General features: G+C 39.6%; 1 protein-coding gene across 8 annotated transcripts in view; it reads right to left on the bottom strand.

The window, feature by feature from the left end:
• Window positions 1–13,639: 13,639 nt before the first annotated feature.
• The window catches only part of FER (FER tyrosine kinase), a 465,352-nt gene continuing 455,827 nt past the window's right edge, over window positions 13,640–23,164 (bottom strand). For all 8 annotated transcript variants that reach the window (XM_047729739.1, XM_047729743.1, XM_047729738.1 and 5 more), the window contains one exon: window positions 13,640–22,909. In XM_047729739.1, coding sequence (XP_047585695.1) covers window positions 22,764–22,909 — 146 coding nt within the window. In that variant the 3' untranslated portion in view covers window positions 13,640–22,763. The remainder of the gene's footprint in view (window positions 22,910–23,164) is intronic.

Genomic DNA, 23,164 nt, shown 5'->3' with positions numbered 1-23,164 from the left:
GTCCGTTGAAGACCATCTTGGTTCGTTCTTTCTTTCTTTCTTTCTTTCTTTCTTTCTTTCTTTCTTTCTTTCTTTCTTTCTTTTTCTTTCTTTCTTGAGGTACAGATGGCCCTTCTTTTCACTACATCTGTATCTTTGGGGTAAATACCCAGTAGTGCAATTGCAGGGTCATAGGGAAGCTCTATTTTTAATTTCTTGAGGAATCTCCACACTCTTTTCCAAAGTGGCTGCACCAACTTGCATTCCCACCAACAGTGTAAGAGGGTTCCCCTTTCTCCACATCCTCTCCAACACATGTTGTTTCCTGTCTTGCTAATTTTGGCCATTCTAACTGGTGTAAGGTGGTATCTCAATGTGGTTTTAATTTGAATCTCCCTGAGAGCATCGAACTCTTGGTTTTCGCTCAGATCTGATCTCAAGGTCATGAGAGCAAGTCCCGTGTAGGGATCTGTGCTGAGCAGGGTGTCTGCTTGGGTTCCTCTCTCCTTCTTCCTGTGCCTCTCCCCACTATGCTCGCTCCTCTCGCTCTCGCAATCTCTCAGTGAAATAAATAAATCTTTAAAAATTTTAGGTTTGATTTTCCGATTTCTGTAAAAAATGTCATTGGAATCTTGATGGAGATAGCATTGAATCCATAGTTGGCTTTTTGTAGTTTTGACATTTTAACTACATTAATTTTTCTAATCCATGAACACAGGATGCCTTTCCACTTACTTGATTTTAGTATGTTAATTTTATGTCCTGGAAACTTTATGAAGTTTATTGATTAGTTCTAACAGTTTTTTGGTGGAGTTTTCAGGATTTTCCATGTATAAATCATGTCTCTGCATATGGAGAGTTTTGCTCCTTCCTGTCTAATATTGATGACTTTCTTGCCTGATTGTTCCAGCTTAGACTTCCAATATTATATTGAGTAGAAGTGGTGAGAGTGGGGATTCTTGTCTTGTTTCCGATCTTAGAGAAAAAGCTTTTAGCCTTTCACCATTGAGTATGAGGTTAGCTGAGTCTGTCATAGATGGCCTTTATTATGTTGAGGTAATTTCTTTGTATACCTAATCTATAAGAGTTTTCGTCATAAATTGATGTTGAATTTTGTCAAATGTTTTTTGTGCATCTGTTGAAATGCTCATATGATCTTTTCTTTCATTCTTTCAATCACGTATCACATTGATTGCTTTGTCAGTGTTGAAACATCCTTGCGTCCCAGGGAAAATCCCATTTGGTCATGGTGAATGACCCTCTTAATGTGTTGTTGAAGTCAGTTTGCTAGTATTTTGAGAATTTTTGCATTTGTATTCATCAGGGATATTTGTCTATGATTTTCTTTTCTGGTAGTATCCTTTTTAGGTTTTGGTATCAGGGTAATTTTGGCCTCATAAAATGAGTTTGGGAGTTTCTTCCTCTTTGAATTTTTTGGGAAGAGTTTGAGAAGGATTGGCATTAATTATTCTTCAAATGTTTGCTAAAATTCAGTGAATTCATCTGGTCCTGGGCAGTGAGTCAATCTATGACTTAAATTCCCTGTCCTAGCTGGGCAGCAGGATGGACCCCAGGGCCTTGCCAAATCAGGTAAGTCTGTGCACTGAATTTCCTGCCCTGGCAGGGCCACTGGTGTTGCTCTGATGATGGGGAAAGTAATGGGCTGTGCCCTTTGTTCAAGTGCCACTATAAGCAGGGCTGTGGGATGGACTGTATAGTTTCCTGTGTGTTGTGGCTAGTTTCTCTGGTGGTGAGGGGTGGGGTGGAGAGGTGGGGCTGAAGGCTGTATTCAGCAATGGACAAGGCTATGAATTAGTTTCCCTGGCAGGGCAAATAAGAGGACCAATCCCAAGGCTGGAAAGGCTCTTTGTTTATAGTCTTAACTCAAGCCAACCCATGGCAAGGATGGTGCCTTGCTTTCTAGATGGCCAGCTCTGCCTTCTCTACTTCCTGTTCAAGAGTTGCTGGGTTAAGTAGCTTTCAGGTGTTCTAGCCAGGCTTTTAAGTCAGATGAGGCCAGAAGCTACACTCAGAAGTGGGCTGGGCTGTGAATTATGTCATGTGTGTGGGAGGGTCAGGAGGACCAGCTCGAAGAAGCTTTCCAGGTACTTCTAATTAGGCTTTCTGGTTGGGAGGAGCTGGGAGCTCTACTGAGATGAGAGCTAGGATATGAATTAGTTCCCCTGCCTGGGAGAATCTGGAGAAACCTCCAAGCCTGGTAAGGCTCCTTCTTTGCGGTCTTTATTCAAGCTGACCTATCAAGTTCTCTGGCCACACATACCACAGGTTCCGCTCTGCAGATGATCAGCTCTGCCTAGGATAATGCCCTGCTCTAGCATTGCTGAACTGAGCAGCTTCCAGGTGTTCCCAATAGGGCATTCTGGTTGGGAGGAGTCAGGGAGTGGCATTCAGTGGTTGGGAGGAGTCAGGGAGTGGCATTCAGTGGTGCGCCGGGATATGAATTAGCTTTCCTGCCTGGGAGACTCCAGCAACTTTCTGGGTGTTCTGGCCAGGCATTCTGGTCAGGCAGGGCTGGCAGCTACACTCAGCAAAATCGAGGCTGTCACTCAGCTCTCCCCTGCCTTGGCAGGGGAAAATTGGACACCAGGGCAGCAGGGCTCTTCATCTGAGAACCTGAATGAGGCAGACCTGCACCCTCCTAAATTCCCTGGTCAGACTGGGCCACCATCTTGGCTCTGTGGATGAACAAAGATGCTGGTTTGGTATTACTACCTGGGCATTGCAGGTAGGAGCTCAGTCTGCTAAGATCAGAGTGCTCATTGTTGCAAGCCTCACCTATCTTCTCTGATTCCCAGTGGTCAAGATCTGTGGGTTCCCTTGCAGTCCCTGTGGATGAGACTGGAGTTGGGATGAGGGTGCCAAAAAAATGACCCACTTTGCTGGGGGAGCTCCATGTCTACCCTGGGCTCTCTTTTCCTGCTGGAGGAACCAGAGGCCCAGGGGAGATCTCTCTGCATGATGCTCTCCTGGCCTGGGGGATGAACAACAGTCAAGTATTGGTGCTTTTCTCACACTATCGATGCAGTCTGTCTTTGTCTCTGTGATGCAAGAGAGAGCTTCAGTTATGTTCTCCTATTCTCTAGGATTCCCTTAGTGGTGTCTTGTGAGGGTGAGCAAAGTCAGAAATGATCTATGTCACCATAATGGTGACATCACTTCTTCCATCTACAGTCTGTATTGTACTGGGCTTCTTTTCACTTAGCATATCACATTCACGAACAGGTTCTTTTGTGATCTTTTGCTTCATTTCTATTGGAAAAATATCTAGAAGTGAATTTTCTGGGCCATGTGATTGTTATGTGTTTAAATTTAGAGGAAAAGGCCAAAATGTTTTCTATGCCATTTTGTCTCCCTGCCGGAAATATATGACATTTCCAGATGTTCAGCATCCTTGCCCAGTATAGCCATTCTGCTGGCTCTGCGGTAGCATCCCTGTAAGGTTTTAATTTTTATTTCCTTGATGACAACATTGAGCATCATCTTACGAGTTTATTGGTTGTGATTTCTCTTGGTAAAATGTTCAATGTTCAAATTTATAATTTTCTCCCAGTCTATCACTTGTCTTTTTATTATCTTTCAAAGAGCAAAATTTTCTAATTTTGAGATAGCCCAGGTTTTTTTTCTCTTTTATGGTTCGTGCTTTTTGTATTCTGTTGGAAAAATTCTTTAACTTAAAATCACAATAATTTTCTCCTGTGTTTTCTTTTAGGATTTTCATAATTTTACTCTTTACTTATAGGCCTGTGATCCATTTAGAGTTAGTTTTAATGTGGTAATGGCAAAGTTTCATTTTTTTTCATATTTGATATTCTGTCAACATTTGTCAAAAGTCAGCTGATCATATACACTGTGTGTGGGTCTATTTTGAAATCACAGTTTGATTCCATTGATTTATAGGTCTGTCTTTATGCAAATACCTTACTGTTTTGATTATGGTAGCTCTGTATAGTAAATTAGGTAGTATAATTCTCCTTCCTCCCTCCCTTGGCCCCTCCCTCCAAAATTCTTGGCTATTCTAGGTCCATTGCTTTTACTCATAAATTGTAGAATCAACTCGGTACTATTTAAAAGTGTCCTGCTTTAATTTTTATTGGAATTACATCAAATCAGGGGAAACCATCTGCGGAGAATTGATATTTTAATACTGGGTCATTTAATCCCTGAGCATGATGTCTCTTCACCGATAACTTGTATTTTTTAGTGTGGAGTTCTTACGTGATTTTGTTAAATTTATCCCTCATGTTTCATGTTGATACTATTATAGATGGTTTTGTGAGATTTCAGGTTTTTTTTTTTTTTTAAGATGTATTTATTTGAGAGAGCATGAGGGAGTGAGCACAGGTACAAGTGGGAGGGGCGGGAGAGAGGGAGAGGGAGTCTCAAGCGGACTCTGTGCAGAGCGTGGAGCCTGACATGGGCTTTGATCTCATGACCCCAAGATCAGGATCTGAGCCAAAATCAAGGGTTGGGCAGTCAACTGACTGGACCATCAGGTGCCCTGAGATTTCAGTTCTTAATTGTTTGTTGCTAGAATATAGAACTAGATTGATTTTGTATGTTGGCCTTTTATTTTGTGACCTTGTTAACTCATTTCTTGAGTTCAAGTAACTTCTGGAGTTTCTCAGGGTATTATACATGCAGGGTCATGTTAATGCAGATGAAGATGATTTTACTTTGTTGTTCTCAGATATTATTACTTTTAATTCTTTTTCTTGCATTCTTGTACTGGCTATGACTTACAGTATAATAATGAGCAAAAATGGTGAGAGTGTATATCCTTGACTCACTACCAATTTTAGGGACAGAAACATTCATTTCTTAAATCATTAAATATGATAGTTGTAGATTTTTCATAGATGCCCTTCATCAGTTAAGGATATCCCCTTACTGTAGTGTGTTGAGGATTTTTAACACTAGGAGATAGTAAATTTGTTAAATTTCTTTCTGCATCCAATGAGATGAACATATGGATTTTCATTTTTGCTTTGTTGATGTGTTTCATTGCTTTTTTTTTTCTTTTTTGACTGATGAACCAACCCTATAGTCCTGGGATAAAACCCATTTATTCATGATTTATTATCCTTTTTTACATATTGGTGGATTTGATTTGCTAATATTTTGTTGCAGTTTTGGATCTATGTTCCTGACTATTTCTTCTTCTTCTTCTTTTTTTTTTTAAGATTTTATTTATTTGACAGACCGAGATCACCAGTAGGTAGAGAGGCAAGCAGAGAGAGAGAGAGAGAGAGAAAAGCAGGCTCCCTGCTGAGCAGAGAGCCTGATGTGGGACTCAATCCCAGGACCCTGAGATCATGACCTGAGCCGTAGGCAGAGGCTTAACCCACTGAGCCACCCAGGCGCCCCCCTGACTATTTCTTCTTGTCTGAGCTTTGATATTTTTTGTCTTTCAAGGAATATGTTGAATTTAAATAAGATGGTAATTATGAATTATTAATATTTCCTCATTCTAGTAATGTGTACAGAGTCAGTGGGCTTGTACCCTTTTCTCATTCCTTAGAGTGGTCACCTGTAATTTTTTTTTCCCTTAATCAGTCAATCAAAGGTAGACCTTTGTTAATTTTATTGATCTTTATAAGAAATTCATATTTAGTTTCATTAGTTTTTCTCTTCTGTTTACCTGTTAATCTGTCTTATTGAGATCTGTGCTTTATTATTTCTTCCCATCTGCTTATTTTGGGTTTAATTTGTGTTTCTTTTCCCAACTTTAGATCATTACTCTGGAACCTTTCTTTTTCAGTAAAAGCTTTGAATGCTATAAATTTCCCTCTAAACCTTGCTTTAGGTGTATACCAGCAAGTTAATGTTTTGTTTTTCCAGTTTCATTGAGTTTAGGGTTGGGGTTTTCTCATCATTCCTGTCCCCACCCCAATGACAGACTACTTGTACACCTCCTACTCAGTGTAGGTTCTAGAGCATAGGAGTTTCCTGCCTCAGAGACAGATCACTTTTGTTTCTTTTTATAGAAGGGTTTAATAACTAGGGCATGGGCAGGTTCCTTATTTGTTCTTTAGAAGCAGCCAGTTGTGACCTTGTCCTGAGGAGTGAAGATTGAAGATAGGCTTCTCTAGTACAGTTGCTCCACTCTCAGATCTTGGCAGTTTTTTCATGTCTCTGTCACCCAGAAGGACTCAGGTTTCCTGTCTTCTCTCCTGCACAGAAGAGATGGCAGGTGGGTGCAGATGCAGTTTGTGACTGGGACTCCCAAGACTGTCCGAGTATTTCACACTTTGGCTTTAATGATTTGTTATCATCTTAGTTGTCTGTTTAATGGCTTTTGTAATGTCTCTCCTTTCTTTCTGTGCTCTGCCAAAGGTGAAACTGTGTGTCCCTTGTCTGCTTAAAGGACTTGTTACTCTTTGCAGTTTACTTCACCTGGTTATCTTGTGACATCAACTCTCTGATGGTCTAAAAAAATTAATGATTTTGTGTATTATTGTTTTATTTTCTCATTGTTTAGGGTGGGAGTGACATTTTCTTGCGGATTTCTACATCTTAAGCAGAAGTAGAAGCCTCCAAAATTGTATTTTTGAGATTCATTCTTATTGATGCTAGAAGATGCAGTTTACTTTTGATGAAATTTCAGGTTTTTGTTTTTTTTTTTTTCCTGTTATAAGTAATGCTATTACAAACTTTATACTTAAATGTCTCCTGGTATACCTGTGCAGGTATTTCTCTCAGATATAAACTTTAGAAAAGGAATTGCCAAGTCATCTGGTACATGTTTGGCTTTTTTTTTTACATTGAATTTTTTGTTTTTAAATTTATTTATTTATTTAGAGAGAGACTGAGCACAAGCAAAGGGAGAGGGACAAGCAGGCCCCACACTCAGTGTGGGGCTCGACCTCAGGACCCTGAGATCACCAACTGAGCCAAAGTCAGATCCTAATCAGACTTAGCCACCCAGGTACCCCATATTATTGAAGTTTTTAATTCACTTTGAATTTTGTTTTTGAGTACATAGAATGTAAATTAAAGGTTTAATAAGATTTTTTTCCCCCTCATGGAAAACCTGGTATCCCTGTAGTCTGTTTTTCCCCCACTGATCTGTAGCACCGCCTTTGCAATGTATCATCTATTTGCATTTGAGTTTATTTCCAGTCTTTCTATTCTGGTTTATTTTTGTATTTGTTTCTCTGTGATAATGCCATACTAGAGCTTTATACAAAGTCTTGTCAAAAGGCCAAGTCTCTGTCTTTTTTAACCTCTTGATTTTTCTTTAGGAATGTCTTGGCTATTCTTGAACTTTGTTCTTAAAAATTTAGAAATATCTTCTTAATTTATAAAAGGATCTCTACTGAACATGGAAAAATAATTGGAATTTTTTTTGTAAACAAGTTAGAAAGAATGGATATTCTTACAATACTGAGTATTCCTTGCCATTAAAAGATATAGCTCTCCATTTATTTGTCTTCTTTAATGTTTTGAAATATTAGGGGGCTAATGTCCATAGAGGGCTAGCACATTTCTCATTAGGTAACTCCTGGGTATTTTATAGTTTTTGTTGTTATTGAGATAATATTTAAGAAATATTCTTACTCTTTTGATAAGAGTAAGACTGATGAAGAATTATAAGTGATTTTTTTTCCAATTTGATCTTACCTCTAGAAATTTTGCTAAATTCTCTTGTAATAATTTGTTAGAATTTGGGGGTTTGAAATGTAAACAATCATGTCATCTATGAATAATAATTATTTTCTTCCCAATTATGACGCCATATGTTTCTTTTTCTTTGCTTTTTGTACTAGCTAGGGTCTCCAGTACAAGGCTAAATAGAAATGATGATAGATGTTGCCTTGTTTTGTCTCTAATTTTCAAGGAAATACTTTTAATGTTTCAACAATGTTTACTGTGGGTTTGTTTGTTTTGTGGGGGTAGATACCTTTATTTTGAAGAAGTTGCACTTTTCTCTTCAGTTTTACTAAGAGCTTTTGACTGCCTGGCAGAATTTTATGTGTTTTTTTCCTATTTTCTCTGTTAATCTGATAATTTACTTTAATAGATCTTATAAAATTAAACCACTTTCATTTTTAGAATAAATCTAATTCAAACTTGGTATCTCACATATTTATTCATTGCTAGGGTAAGTTTGCCTTTGCTCTGGGGAAGGCTCATTCATATTCATGTGAAGACTGGCATGTAATTTTCTTGTACTTGTCTTGCTCTTTGTTTTCAAATTTATATTAGTTCATTAAGTAGATTGGAGAGTCTTCTTTTTTGTTTTTTTTTTTCCTTCGGTCTGGAAGAATTTGTAAGAGGAAATTATCCATTTCTTGAAAGCTTGTCAGATCACATCTAAAACTTGTACCTCTAGGCCTGGTATTGTCTTTTTGAAGTTGTTTTCTTATATATTCATTTTTTAAGCTTTTTACTTTGGAATAATGATAGATTTAGAAGAGGCTTCACAGAAATGTATAGGGAAATCTTGTGCGTGTTTCCCCTACCTTCCCACAAGATACTGACATTGGTACAAGCTATATAGGGTTTATTCAGATTCCACCAAGTTATCTAAGCACTCATTCCTGTGTTTGTGTAGTTCTCTGCAGTTTTTTTTTTTTTTTAAGATTTTATTTATTTGACAGAGAGAGATCATAAGTAGGCAGAGAGGCAAGCGGGGGTGGGTGGGAGGAGGAAGCAGGCTCCCTGACTAGCAGAGAGCCCAATGCGGGACTCGATCCCAGGACCCTGAGATCATGACCTGAGCTGAAGGCAGAGGCTTAACCCACTGAGCCACCCAGGCAGCCCCAGTTCTCTGCAGTTTTATCATGAGTGAGGGTTGTGTAACTGCCACTGCAGTTAGGATAGTGAACAATACCATCCCCCACAAGAATCCCTTCTGCAACTCCTTAATAGCCACACCGATCCTTTCTCTCTTCCCCTACTTCCGGCATCATGAATCTGTTCTCCATCTCTATTATGTTACTTACTGAACGTTGCACAAATGTAAATCATGCAGTATGTGTCCTTTTTACTTGGCTTTTTACTTGGCATGATTTTCTTGAGGTTCATTCAAGTTGTGTTTATCAATAGTTCACTTTTTAATGCTGAGAAGTGCTTCGTGGTATGGATACACCACAGTTTCCTTAACAGTTGACTAATTGAAGAACATTTGGGTAGTTTCCAGTATTTGGCTATTTAGAAAAAAGGCTGCTATCAAATTAACTGTACACGGTTAAAATTTATTTTGAATGCTTCTATGATCTTGGAGGTTTAAAGAAAATTGTTTTAAAGATAATGGTGTATCTTGCTAATATACTTCTAACATCTTTCTCCTAAGCCTAGGAATTTTATCCCTGAATAGCCTTATAGTGGTTTGAACCATGTTAAAGGGTATTGGTAGTAAATTCCTCCAGCTTCGTTTAAATATTGAAATATAAGCTGCTATGAATGTTTGTGTACAAGTTTCTGCATGAAATAACTCTTCATTCACAGGGTTAAATGTTGTGGGAAGATTTTAAACTACTAATTTCTTTAACTGTTATTGAACTATTCTGAATATTTCTTCTTGAATTAGCTTTTTTGGCAGGTTATATTTTTTTCTGGGAATTTGTCAATTTTGTTTAATTTTGTTTTCAAATTTATTAGCAAAAAGTTCATAGTTTTAACTTATTTTCTTTATAGTCTCTTCTGTTTCAATGGTTATTTACATCTACTTTTTAATCCCTAGATATTTATTCTTTTTATCATGGTAAATCAGAGGATGGTTTTAAAGAAGGAAATTTTGGCTTTGTTGATCCTCTAGGTTTTTTTGTTTTTGTTTTTGTTTTTCTGTGTAAGCAATATGTCAGACATCTCAACCTAGGGAAATAAAATAAATTAAAAGGCAGTTTTTTTGTCTTCCATTGTTTTTTGTTTTTGTTGTTTGTGTTTTGAAAATTTGTCCAGTTGAAGTCTTCCACTGCTCCTGGATGGAAATTCAGATAAGCCATATAACTCAAGGTTTATCAACATGGCACTATTGACATTTTGGGGAAGGTGGTTCTTGCATGTGGGGCATGTCCCGTGCACTGCAGGATGGATAGCAGCCACCTGGTCTCTACCTGCTGGAGGCCCATAGCACCTACCAGTTGTAATAACCACAAATGTCTGCAAACATTATTAAATGTCCCTGGAAGACAGAATTGCTTCTAGTTGAGAACAGCTGCCATGACTTTTATGTTCAATCTTAGAAAACAAAGTTCTTGAATCATTTTTAAAAACATTTAAGTTGAATGCTTCACTCTTGAATTTTCAACCCTTTTCATTTTCTAATACAAAGTACTCCCTTTTATTTTTGTTTGTTTGTTTTGGTTGTCAGGAAATTCAGTGAAATTTATTGCCTAATTGCTCTAATTAATGAATATCAGATACTTGGTTTCGTTCTTTATAATTTAATTGTTTGTTTGTTTATTTTACCTTATGTTCAATCTTGTAGATGACTTCTGGCCTTCCCAAAATACTATTGAGAAATACACATTTACAATACACCAATGATTATATTCATGGGTCATCTGTTTTGGGGTAAAAAAAAAAAAAGAGGCAATAGGATATAGGACTCATTTCAAACATGGAGATGAAGGAAGGAGAGGAGGAGAAAGAATGGGAGGAAACAATAAATGGGAGGAAATAAAAGGAGGAGGGATGATATTGTAAGTCTGCTGTCTCCCATTTGTAAGTTTCTGTATGCATCAGAGCTATGTAGAAGGAGGCTGGATTTAGCTTAATCCAAAAAAAAAAAAAAAAAAAAAAGGAGTTAACCTGGTGTGGCAGATGGCTGCTGGTCTCCTTACCTGATGGAGATGAAAAGTAATAGTTCAACCATAACAGATGAGGTGTTCCCACCTCTGACTGGTATTGCACGGAAGACTAATGAAGTGTGCAGTGTCTGGGTTTTGGGCCTGGCTTTGACAGGGGCTTCCCTGCTCTTAGTGTGTAAGACTGTGAGCCTGATGGGACACCAGTCAGCAAATTTTCCCACCTTCTACTCATTCCCTTTCGTAAGGCAAGGCATTATAAGTGTGTTCCTTAGAGTCCCTCTGTGCTCTGATACTATGTCATAATAATTCCTTGGGATTTGGCAGGGAGACAAAAGGAGACTTGCAAGCAGAGGGAAGGTCTTCAGGGGCTCTTGGAAAATTAGCTTAGGATGAAAACTCAACAGGCTTAACTTATTCATTGGCTTTTATCCAGGTCTAGAAGGAAACATTTGGGCTATGTTCATGTGTGTTTTGCAGGAAAGGGAAAGACCTTTCTGTATATGGAATAAAGGCAAACCCTACTCACAGTTGGGAGGTGAAGGTCAGAAGAGAGTAGCTTCTAAGGTTGTCAGTTCCCTGACTCCCTGTGACATTTATTTTTCTAATAATTCTTGGCATTTATATTACTGTGATCAATTAACCTCTCACAATGTTCTAGTCCATTGACGTTATCATTTAGCTATCTTATGGTGCTGTCACCATAGGGAGACTGCAAAAGAAACATAATTTTGAATCACCTAGGTCCAGAGCTGGGGAAACATTAAAAGGCTTAGTTTGGATAATCAGTAGCCCACTCCATGACTAAACCCTGAGGGAGTTTTCCCTTTTCTCATCAGTCTTGAATTCTCACAGCTACACCATAAGAAGCAAAGGAACAGAACCCATCCTAAATTGTGCTGTTCAGGGATTCCAAAATGACTCTAAGAAGACTGGGAAGATCACAGAATCTCAGAGTTGGAAGGGACCTAACCTTAGAGATGGCTGTGTCAGTTAGGATCCTTGGCTGTAGACAATAGACCTGGGCTATAATAATGCGGATAATAATGATATAATAATAATATAATAACAATATATAATATAATGATATAATGTGGGTAATGTGGGCAGAAGGGAATTAGCTAGAACAACATTGGAAAGCTCCAAGGTCAATGGGAGGCTGGAGAACAAGGCTTAGGAATGCAAAGAAACCAAGGGTACTCTGCAGGGCCAGGAAGCTGGAGTTACAATACTTTCCTGGGAGGAATACCCTCCAGTCGCTCATTCCATCCTTCAAGACTCAGTCCTGGGAGAAAGGATCTGATTGACTAAATATGGATCCTTTGGCTTCTGTAGTGGGAGGACCCCATCAAGATCACACCAAACCCTGAAGAGGAAATTCCTCTGTTGGAAATCAGAATGCTTTTAGGAAGAAGGAGTGGCCAATGGGAAGAAAAGAAGAAAAAGGTGGGCGTTGGGGGAAGGAAAGAAAAAGTTGAATACTAGGTAATTCTTTAGTCCAACCTCATTTTACAGGGGAGGGAGCTGTGGCTTGAAGAGTGAAATGGCTTGTTCAAGTTTACAAACAAGTGAGAGTCCAACCAGGGATCAGAACCTGGGTTTTCTAGCTCCCAGCTTGGTGCCTTTCAACAGCAGATGCCTTTGGAAGCGGCACAAATAGCCTTCTTCAGCCATACTCCCAGGAGTTTGGCCTCAGTGTGCCGGTCAGTCCAGCTGTATCAGATTTGAAGAATTTAAAAGAGCACCTCATTTGGACTCAGCTTTTAATTGAAGGAGCAACCACTGACACTTCTAACAGAAACTAGCTCTTACATTTATGTTTTTTTATAAGCCACATCATCACTGTCTGCCCGAAGAAATCATAAGCTGGCGGAGGATGGACAGTGAAGTGTGGTACTTAAAATAACAGGAGAACCCCAGGGAATTTAAGAGATGCCGTTCATTCCCCACTGGGGAATGGGATTTCAGTCAGATGGCCAGCCTTCCTTGGTGATGGATGCAGCTGGTCTTAATTAATGGAAGTCGGGAAAAGCACAGGTTGTCAAGGGTGCTGTGTCAGAAATCAAACTCACTGGAGACGAGGAAGCAGCCCCAGACCGACAATTAAGAACTGCCCTGAACAGGAATTCACCAAGGGCCCACAGACGTGAAGCTCTGGTCAGAGTGCAGGGACGCAGAGACGCAGGGAGGCGGAAAAGATCTGGATAGATTGGATTCGCCTGTTCTCAGAAGCTTGGCGCTGTCCCACAAACTGTAAACCCCTGTGATTTGGAGAGGGGGTGGTTGACTCTTTTAATCCAAGATCAGGGGGGAGGAGAAGACTTGGTTTAATGCAGGCAAACCTGTATAAATAACAGCATGCTGCTTTAGAAAGATGATTGATTTGCTGACCGAAGGGTAAACAGCAGTCCAGCATCTTGGCTCGGTAACCAGCTCAGCTCTGTGCACCAGCCAGCCAACGGCACACGCCTGCAACTACTGTGTTTCTGCCACTGCCAGCTTCTCTTTCTAAACATCCCTCTCAGCCACCTTTCTCCCCGAAATCCTTTTGTTATGTCTAAACAAATCCTGTTATGAAACAACAACAACAAAAAACCTGGCGAACAGCCAGTCCACACAGAGAAATGGGACTTAAATTACATTTCGGTTTTGATTTCCAAATAGAGGGAGCAGTGATTGGACTCTAAGCAACACACACCCATTATCATCAGAACTCATAAGCTTAATTACAGAGAAACTGAAAGCTAATAATTTTTTATGCACAGTTACATCCCTAGGAGGCCAGTTACCATGGAAATCTCTCCTTCCTTTTCTTCTACTTAGAACGTATTTATATGGGAAAGGAAGTGAAATATAAACATGATGGAAACATTAAACAAGACATGGCACAGTTTGCTACAAATACTTTACATTTATTATAAGAATACAGTAAAAAGAAAGGTTCTGCAGACCTATGCGTGGTAATTGGTCTATCGGAAAAGAAAAAGGCTATTCGAAAATGATCTAAGTTTACAAAAATGGTGAAATCATGTTTAAAAAAATCAGAAAACAATTGAAAATCATCGTACAATGTTAGAGTTGAAAGGATATTTTCTTCTGGATGTAAAAGCTAACAAATAAATAAGTGTTAAATACAGACCAGAGTTAAAAAGTGGTCAGAGATAGACAACTAACTGTTTTATATAGTTAGCTGTCATTCATTGTCAGACTTGTTTACAAAGCCAGAGAAACTCACCAAAGGCCTTGTGTGTATGCTCTACACTTGAATTTTTTTTTATAAGAAGCACCCTATTTCCAGTGTTTCTTTTATCCATTTCACAAATAAATTATTTTAAAACAGCAACAAAAAAAATTAAAGGTGCTTTAACCTGATAGTATTGGCACTAGAGGGAAACTTGGTAAACCACAGGAGTGTTTTGCTCAAAGTGATGCTTATCGATGGAACATCTACACCTTGGCAGGCTGAGAGCAGGTACCACTCGTACCCCATCATCTCAAAATCCTCTTCTATCAAAGGGAAGAGGAAGCAACCCAGAAAATTGAATTTCTGCAACCACTCCCTGTGGACCTGTGCCAGGAAAATGGCAGTGTCTTAATCCAGCGGGCTCCCCACAGTCAAATGGCCTGGGCACTATTTGTTATAGTTCATCTTTGCTTTTAGTTTGCTTGGGTTCCTGAAGAAGTCAGGGCTGTTCTTGGGACCTGGACAATTTGGTTTTATTCTCCTGCATTTATCTGGCTTTTCCTAACCCTAGTGTGATTGTTTGGGTATGACTTCAGAGAATTCCATCCTTCCAGGGTTCTCCCCAGAACCCACCAAGAACAGCACACACAGAGAAAGCCATAACATAAAAGTCATCAGAATTCACACATACACCCCCCACACCCCCATTATACTTGTGTTGCTTCTAATGTATTTAAATATAAATATGAAATCTGAAGATGTCTGACTAACAAAGCTGTTGCAGTGAGAAAGCTCGGTACTCTTTGAAGGAAAATGCTGAAACCGGTCATGAAGTGTGCACTCCTGGCACACACTGACAGTCAGATTGGGTCACAGAATGGTCCTGGGGAACTGACCTTTCATATGGTGCAGTGAAGTGTTCATCAAGTGAAAGAGAGTTTCCTATCCTTGGCCACTTTGGTCACAAATTGGGAATAACCAAGACCCTTCCCTACCAGCTCCCCTTTATCTATGATTATGATTTGATGCTCAGAGTCTATACCGAGGGTTGGACTTAGAATTGTAGGGTTATGAAATACACTTGCTGTGGGGAACCAGATGAGCTTTGTGGAACGAATCTCTCTGACTCTAAAGCCAAAATAATCTCATTAAAACATGCATATTTTCTGTACATTGCAAGAAAGGCCTAGCACCTGAGGAAGAATTATAGTGAATAAATTCACTTCTATGGGAAATGGTCTTTTGCTTGAAGCAAAAACAATTCAGACTGCCAGCAGATGGGCCTTCAAAACATCCCATAGTCAAACTAGAAGAAGTGTGCTGTACTTTGGGTTAGGAGAAAACATTCAGTCCTATTAAGAATGGTTCTGGGCACCCTGCCCTGTGCATTCCCTTCCAGCAGTCTGGCATTTCTTAAGAGCAGGCAGGCAAGTTTATTTCTACCTAGTCAAGCTATTTGTGAAAGGAAAATTCCTACAGAATAGGGTGTTTTTCTTTTTAATTTTTTCCCCTTCTGTGTTTAAAGAAGAACAAAGGCATGGATTGGTGAGCTGGCAAAGACTACAAGGATGGTCATTTGCCCGATCTCAGTAACAACAGATTCCAGATCTCGCTCTTTCAGACACTGAAATTTTGAATCCAGGCAGGGCACTTAGAAATTTGAGCCTCCATTTGGAGGTGGGTGGGTGGGTTTAATCTTCATAAAGATTGTTCAGGCAACTTAAAAGACCCCCAGGTTGTATAACTTGACAAGAGCTATATGAAGAAAATATTAATAATAAGAATTTGGACTCGTATACTTCATTTTCGTTACTCAAATTTTTGCTGCTTTAGTGTGAGAATTGGGATTTTTTTTTTTTAATGGCCATCTTACACTTACCCTGTGTTGCTCAGAGCTTTGACTTTTCCCACTAATATCTGTCCTATGCTTTCAAAATAAGGTATTCCCTCCTGTGACCAGATGGATTGCCTAGATGGTTGTAGTTTTTGCAAGGATGTTTTAACTGAACACATAAGGGTGAGGTGGTGTTTCTGTTGTCTGATGACCGAAGTCTGGCTTCTTAGTATGTCACTTTAGAATCTGCTTTGGATAGTATCTACAGTGTGCTTATTCTGATATTAAAGATGTTCTTAGCAAATGGGAGAAAGATGTGATATTTGGCTTTTTAGGAAGGGTAATGCTTAGGGGGAAGTATGGAGTACAGCTGAGGTTTTAACACAGTGGTGCTGTTGGGTCCGTATATCTAGGTAGGTTGGCTTATTCTGAACTTGTCTTCGTGTCTGCAACCCTCTTTTCTGAATCTACAGAGAAAGTCTTTAACATTGCACAGTTAAAATAATTTTAGACATTTATGCATAGGGAATATGCAGGAAACAACACAAAATATTGGCCTGGAAGAGAGGAATGGTAAAATTGAATATGTCCAGGGGTTTAAGATAGTCATTGCTAGCGTTTTGACATTTTGTAGGTAGGTAGGTCACCTAATGAGCTTACTTGGCCAAGTCAACAGGCTGCTTCCCTGGATGTGCCTGCTCAGAGTGGTCTTTGTGTCCTAGGAAAAATCTCCCAAGAGCCTCTATTGATAGTGTCACTCCTCTAAGGCATCTACGCACTTGTCCTGTCTCCAGCACAAGGACGACAAGGAAGCTGTGTTCTAAGCGGCATGTACCATGGGGCTGCTCCCAGAGTGGCTGTGCAGTTGGCTTCAGTAGATGGATGCCTGGGAGTTCCCTACAAGGCGGGACATCCTGAGCACCTGAGGAGAAACTCTCTGGTCTAGGGCCATTGCGATGCTATCTGATTAAGGCTGATGATAAAGGCCTTCCTGTTAGTAGCTGCGTATGAGAAAAGGAAATACCAACCAGAAGTTAAAAAAAGCAAAAACAAGAAACAAAAACAGAAAAAGTAGCACCCAGCACAGTTCCCTGTACCTGACGTGGCAGATGATCAGGAAAACCTTCCTGAGTGAACAAAGAGGAGAGAAAACACATGATGAAATTCTGCTACCAGGGTCCTTACTATCACTTAGAACACTTTTTTGTAGAATATTTGAATCTGCTGGTCTCACTGGGAATGTGTGGGAAGAGAGTTTAGAAATTCAGAATTTGAATCTCCTTAGAATAAAATAAATATTCATGTTTCAAGGTTCTTACAAGTTTGCTGGCAAGGAGGGAAGCTAAATCTGTCTTCATGCTGCAGGCAGATATACCTACTACAAGATTCCTTTAATAAAATAAAAAGCAGGAGCTTTCCCTGCAAACGTCCTCCAAGGCTGCCTACCCTACACATTCGTGGGCTGCATGGGGAGCAGGCCGGGCCTTATGGAAAAACCCAGCCAGGGTGATTTTTCATTGCGCAGTGGCTACCTCCTGAGATTATCAGGGGCATAAAAGAAAATCAAATCAATATCCAATTCAGTGTCCTTTAAGAAATGTTGTAGAGGCTTGAGAGGAATGTAATGTTTAATAACATACAGCAGGAAACTCCTCAAAACCCCCTTTTGAGGACATTCTCTTACTGCTGCTGCATTTCTTTGTCCGAAGGTTAGCCCTGGGGCAGCTTTGCTGGGGACTCTGTCACTGCCCCCCCCCCCCCCCCCGCCCCCTTCAGTCTTGGTTTTTCGAGCCTCTGGGTCTGCCTTCTGCATCTCAGCTCAGCTGTGCTGCACTACCACTGGCTTTGGGATGTTTCTACAATTCTTTCCCCTCAAACATGACTGGACAAAGACAAGAAACATTGTTTAATTGGTATTTTCCTCCTTCCCTGATGAATTCCGTTTCCCCAGAGTAGAGCTCACCCCAGGAAGGTCCCTCTGCGCATGACCCCAGGAGCCAGTTAGTGGACGTTAGTCAGGGGAAACAGGGCTGATCCGAGTGCTCTCATTGAGGCGACTACGCCCTTTCGCAACTAGAAATTTCTAACAAAGGATGAATAATGAGGGACCTTAGTTGATAGGTCCAGATCCTAGTCAGCAAGACAATGGGGGTAGGTGTGGTCCAGCAGCACGGTGCCGGCGCCGGAGCCAGGGATAGAAAACTGCTCCCAATGCAAGGGAGAGGGATTTGGTTTGCTCCCACTAAGGCCCACATACTGGCGGGTGACCTCTTTTGCTTCTTTGGCTCTGTATCTTTTTAATTATCTGTAGGGAAGGATCTGGCCTGGAGGCACTGGTCTCCTCCGGCTTTCTAGTGACAGTATCTAAGTCTCTGTTCCACTTGAATCATTCCACACTCTCTGCAGTGGCTGCAGCATCGTGTCTTAGAAGAATGGGTTCTTTGCTCTCTTGCCTTTGCAGATGCCCACCTCAGCTCCTTATTAACAGACAAACTAAAGTCTATGCTCATTACTTCTGTGCAGTTTAAAGTGACTGGAATTTAGTTCAGCGGGATTCTTCCACCACCCAAGACTCTCCGTCCTTATTAGTGAGCTAAGTGAGTCTTGATGTCTCTACTCAACAATTCAGAACTTAATCTTTGAATCAGTATGAGGCGGTAGGCTGGTTTTCAAGGGGTAATAAATATTTCCTTAAATTGAATTATGACCGAGATATGTAGTTTATACACCTTCTGTATTATAGCATTATTCTTTAAAGGAGAATTTTATGGGACTCTAAGACTATCAGTATCTCTTTCAAGTAGGTAATCTTGTACATGAGTATTTTCTTTTGTAGAAATGAATATGCAATTCTGGATTCTCCCAAGTAATACTGTATTCAGACTTGATGTGAAACTAACCAAAACAGAGAAAAATAAAATTAAAATATTTAATAAAAAATTTCTGGTATGCATAAGCAAATCAGAGTTAGTAATAAAAGAGGTAACTTTATTTTAATGGTAAACTTTCATGCTAACTTAATGGTATAATGGGAATGTAATATAAACTCATTTTCATATAAAATCTTTGTTTCCATTTAATTAACATATTAATACATAAAGAAGATGTGTCTTTTTCAGTGCCCACCCCATGGTTGCCCTATTTTGCGTTATTCTCTGTTTTGTGTGAAAGCTCTAACCTAAATACAAAATTCGGTCTTTACAGGACTCAGAAGAGTGCTTACGGACAATCAGTTCTGTTGCTAAGAAACTTCTAAAGTGTCAGTGGTGTGATCAAGGGAGTATGTGTAAAAAGAAGAGTGCTGAGACAAACAGCCTCCTTACAGAGTCTATCAGTCTCACTTCAGATAACCCCTGGCCACAAAACAGTGTCCACAGGGTTTACTCCCTTTGGTTGTCAGGTACAGTCTGAGAACATCTCCTGATCACAAGCAAGCCCCTGAAAGTGGGATGCCTGGGACAACTGAACGACAGCAATGTGCTGTGGCAGATTTTTGCATTGTAAGTGTTAGGTTTATCCCACTAACGAGGTTCTCGGTGTGGGGCATATGTGATAACTAAAACACTTTCTTCTTGACACAATCTTGCAGAGTTATTTTAGTGGTATTAGCCAAACTATAAAAAACTATATGGCAAAACCAAAATACAACATAGACAAGAAAACCATACTATGGCTTAAAGGAAATTAAACCTATTTCAATGAGTAAACATTAGCTTTTCTTTTAAAAATAACCTTCAAATGAAAAACAGTGTGAAATGTGTACTGAACAATGGCTAATACAATTAGGTTTATGGTCTATGCTGATCTGCTAGTAAGATGTTTCGATAATATTGTATTTGTGATAAAATGGTGAATTATGGATGAAGAACTTTATTGCCTATATTAAATTTGGGAGATGAGAGGAAAATGATTACGAGACCTTTCACTGGGGACTCAGTGGTGAGATGGCCTGAAATAAGGTCTCTGGTTTTAAAAGTTTAAATAAAACTTATTAATCCTTTATTATTATTTTTCTAGAAGAGAAAGAATATATTGGCTTTGAGAAGTAACCTTAGATTGCATGGAATATGAAATTTTAGGTTTCAAATATTGGCAATAAATGTTAATTTAACATTAAAAGATTTCTTGAAAAATGATGAACTACTAAATATTTGTCATAAAGGTTTGTTGGTGATTCACGATCGAAAAATGCAGGTAAGTCAGGCTGCCTGGGCTTACTTCTCCCACCCCTACTCTGTACTCATAAATTTAAGGAATTATGACAGGAACTGCATAGGAGTGATAGATGGAACTCTTGGAAAATCCATTAACAACACAGATTTGTGACCTGGCTTAATTACATTCAGTCTAGTGGCAATTTTGGTTTCTGTTTTCTTACTAAACAAGTCATGAGGTTTTGTGCATTTCTGAAGCTTCTTTCCCTACATCAACTTGCAGATTCCGAACGGTATTTGTATGTGTGCTTTCTGGGTATGGATTAGCCTCTTAAAGTACATAATTCCAATAATTATCAGTGACAGAAGGGATGAATAAATTATGCTCTAAGCACAACAAAATTAACAGTAAAAAAACGGTTTGCATAAGTTTTTCTTAATGCATGCGCCTATATTAAATTTAATATTCCATACAACTTATCCTGAAAGACTCCCAAGGAGTGATTAATCCTGAACTATACCACTGCCTGCTTTGGGATAAAGAATAAAATATAATTTAAATGCTGCAGATGTCACGATGTTTTGAAAAGCTTCTTTAATTTAAGCACAGAGTTATGATGTGAATTGCAAATTATAACAGCCTGGATGAGTGAAATATCAATGCCATGTTCAGTCTTTACACCAGAACGCAAAGATTAAGCTTCAGGTCTTGTTCACAAAATTAAAGCCAAAACCATCATTCCCTCTCCTTGCTGAGAGCTTAGTGTTGAGGCTAGTAAGTGATGAGGGTCTGTTTTCTTTAAACAAAGAATATCATGAAGAGATTCATTTGGAAATACGGACAAAGGGTAAAAATGTCCCACCTGACTCTTCTTTTGAAGGCTGGCAAGTGCCTGAAGACCACAGCAAGCACTTAATGCATCCGGGCTTCGATTTACCGCAGTATAGGCCATCAAAAGAAGTTTCCATTTTTTACCGTATTTGACAGAAAGGAATACATTGCTGATTTTTTAAAAAAGTTGCTTTGTATATTGTAATATATTTTGAGGGCAAGTTTACTTGGCTTTCATTTTGATCTGGATGTAGTAATTATCAAACGTGTACAAAACTTGCAAGGAAGTTTAAATGATAGACTCAAGCTATTTTGTTCTCTTCAGTATTATCCTTTATACTCTTTAAAGTACTGGGTGTGAGTTCTGTGCGATGGTATTCCTAAGCAGCGAACAACAGCTGGAGAGGAAAGGAGGAATTTTCTATCCCATAAGCTCTTCCAATGGATATAACCAAACGATCACTAAGGTGCTATTTATCTGAACACAGGCCCGAGCACTTAGTAAAAGCTCCCAAGCCACATTTACCCCTGAGTTTGACCATCTCCTACATACCTATTTATCCTGAGAGGCAACTATATACAGAACACGGGGTAAGTTCCCTGGATGCAACTAACATGCAGCTCAACAGACTCCTCCTCTTAACTCTGTGTTCCATCTTATTCACATGACGTGTCTCCAGAACGGTGCTCGCACACGGGTCGGATAAGATAAGGTTATCCTAAGATAAGGATACACTCCTGGCAGCAGTGTAAGGGTAAATGAAGGGGGAAAGTGGAAACAGGAGGGATGCCCCTTTATCTTCTTCAATAACGTTCACTTGACTTCTTTACCTTTACTACTGCTTAATATAGTAGTGTGTGTGTGTGTGTGTGTGTGTGTGTGTGTGTGTGTGTATGCAGGCACACGTGCATGTGTGTACATACATCCGTGTGTTTACGAACTAGAATCATGAAATTCTTTCGGCTCTGGACACTGACACAAATAAAGGGAATTAAATACCAGGATGCCTCCTCTGAGGTGAAAGTAACTTAACCAAAAGTAGGCTGTTATTTCTGTGGACGTGTGCTTTATAGTTTCACTAAATTTTTTTTTTTTTTTTTTTTTTGCTGCCATTAGGCTTTAACTATGAAATTCTGAAAACATTTCTTAGAACTTTTCCTGTGAATTCAGACCATAAAATGAAAGGTTTGTGAGTATGTAAAAACTCTGAAAAGAAGGCAGATTTTATATTCTCCTTTTCTTTCTCTAGTTGTTCCTTTCTCCACACCCCTCTCCCACACACACAGCTCTCAAAAACATCTCCAGCACAGCGCTCAAAAACATCTTTTTAAGAGCTGCTATTGCAACCCTAAGAGCGTGCTCTTTGAGGACATTCCATGCGTCACTGTCCGACGCCCAGACCAAGGAGCAGGGGAACAACTAGCTTCCTAATAATATAGGAGTGTGATGCTTCTCACACTGTACTTCTTTCTGGCAAGAAAGAAGAGAAAGACCCTAAGAGGTTCAATTAGCTCCCAACAGAAAATGATGTTGACAAAGAGAATCTTGCCTAGGCAGAGCAAAAAGCCACTTTTGGTTGGAATGTGTCTTGCAGACAATGGCATTACCAGTGCTGCTCTAGCACCCATGGAGTCGGTCTGTGGCACAGGACAGCAGCCTGGGAACTGTGCCTGAAGTAGAAAACCTTTGAGAAACATCAGTGGTCCTGGTGTGAAAAAGATCTGATCTTCCTTCCCACTGAGAGGCTGTGCTTTTCTATTTACAATGGCCAGAAAAGGCAGGATTGCTGTGGTGAGCTAATAAAGCCCTTGGTAAGAGTGTCTGTTTCTGGAATACATTGGCCTTTGCCTTTTTTTTTCTGTCAGTGGCACATACTTAAAAAAAAAAGTTAATAACAAAAATCACCTTAGAAGACTGTTGTAGGTAATGCGGTATAAACTCATTGTTAATGAGGACAGTGTCACTTTGTTGGAGGACCAGGTCCTAGAAGCTGTTTGCACTGTTCCGTCACTGTGTGATTTTCCTCTTGATGACAGTGAGTTCTTTCTGAAGTTCACTGAACTTGGGGCGGTTTTCAGGTTTATAATCCCAGCACTTCGTCATAATTTTGAAAATGTCCTCTGGGCAGTGCTGAGGGGCTGACATTCGGTATCCTGAAGACCCAAGAGGAACAGAACAGTTTAGAATGGAGAGAAGATAGGAATATTCACACAAGGTATTATGCAGTGTGTACTAAGTAATCTTAGTACATTATGTTGCAGGTATAATAGAAACCCCCCAAAACCCATTTCAGGACAAACTGACTTCTGTTTTCTGCAAGTGATGTAGAATTCAATATTACTAGAGGCATCGAATTACCTTCTAGCTTCAATAGCTTATTTTCCATTTGTTTGTCAGAGTCTGAGGTA

Source organism: Lutra lutra, chromosome 5, assembly GCF_902655055.1.
Source record: "Lutra lutra chromosome 5, mLutLut1.2, whole genome shotgun sequence".
Classification (NCBI taxonomy): domain Eukaryota; kingdom Metazoa; phylum Chordata; class Mammalia; order Carnivora; family Mustelidae; genus Lutra; species Lutra lutra.
The sequence above is the reverse complement of the archived record's forward strand: the minus strand, read 5'-3'. Positions and strand labels throughout refer to the sequence as shown.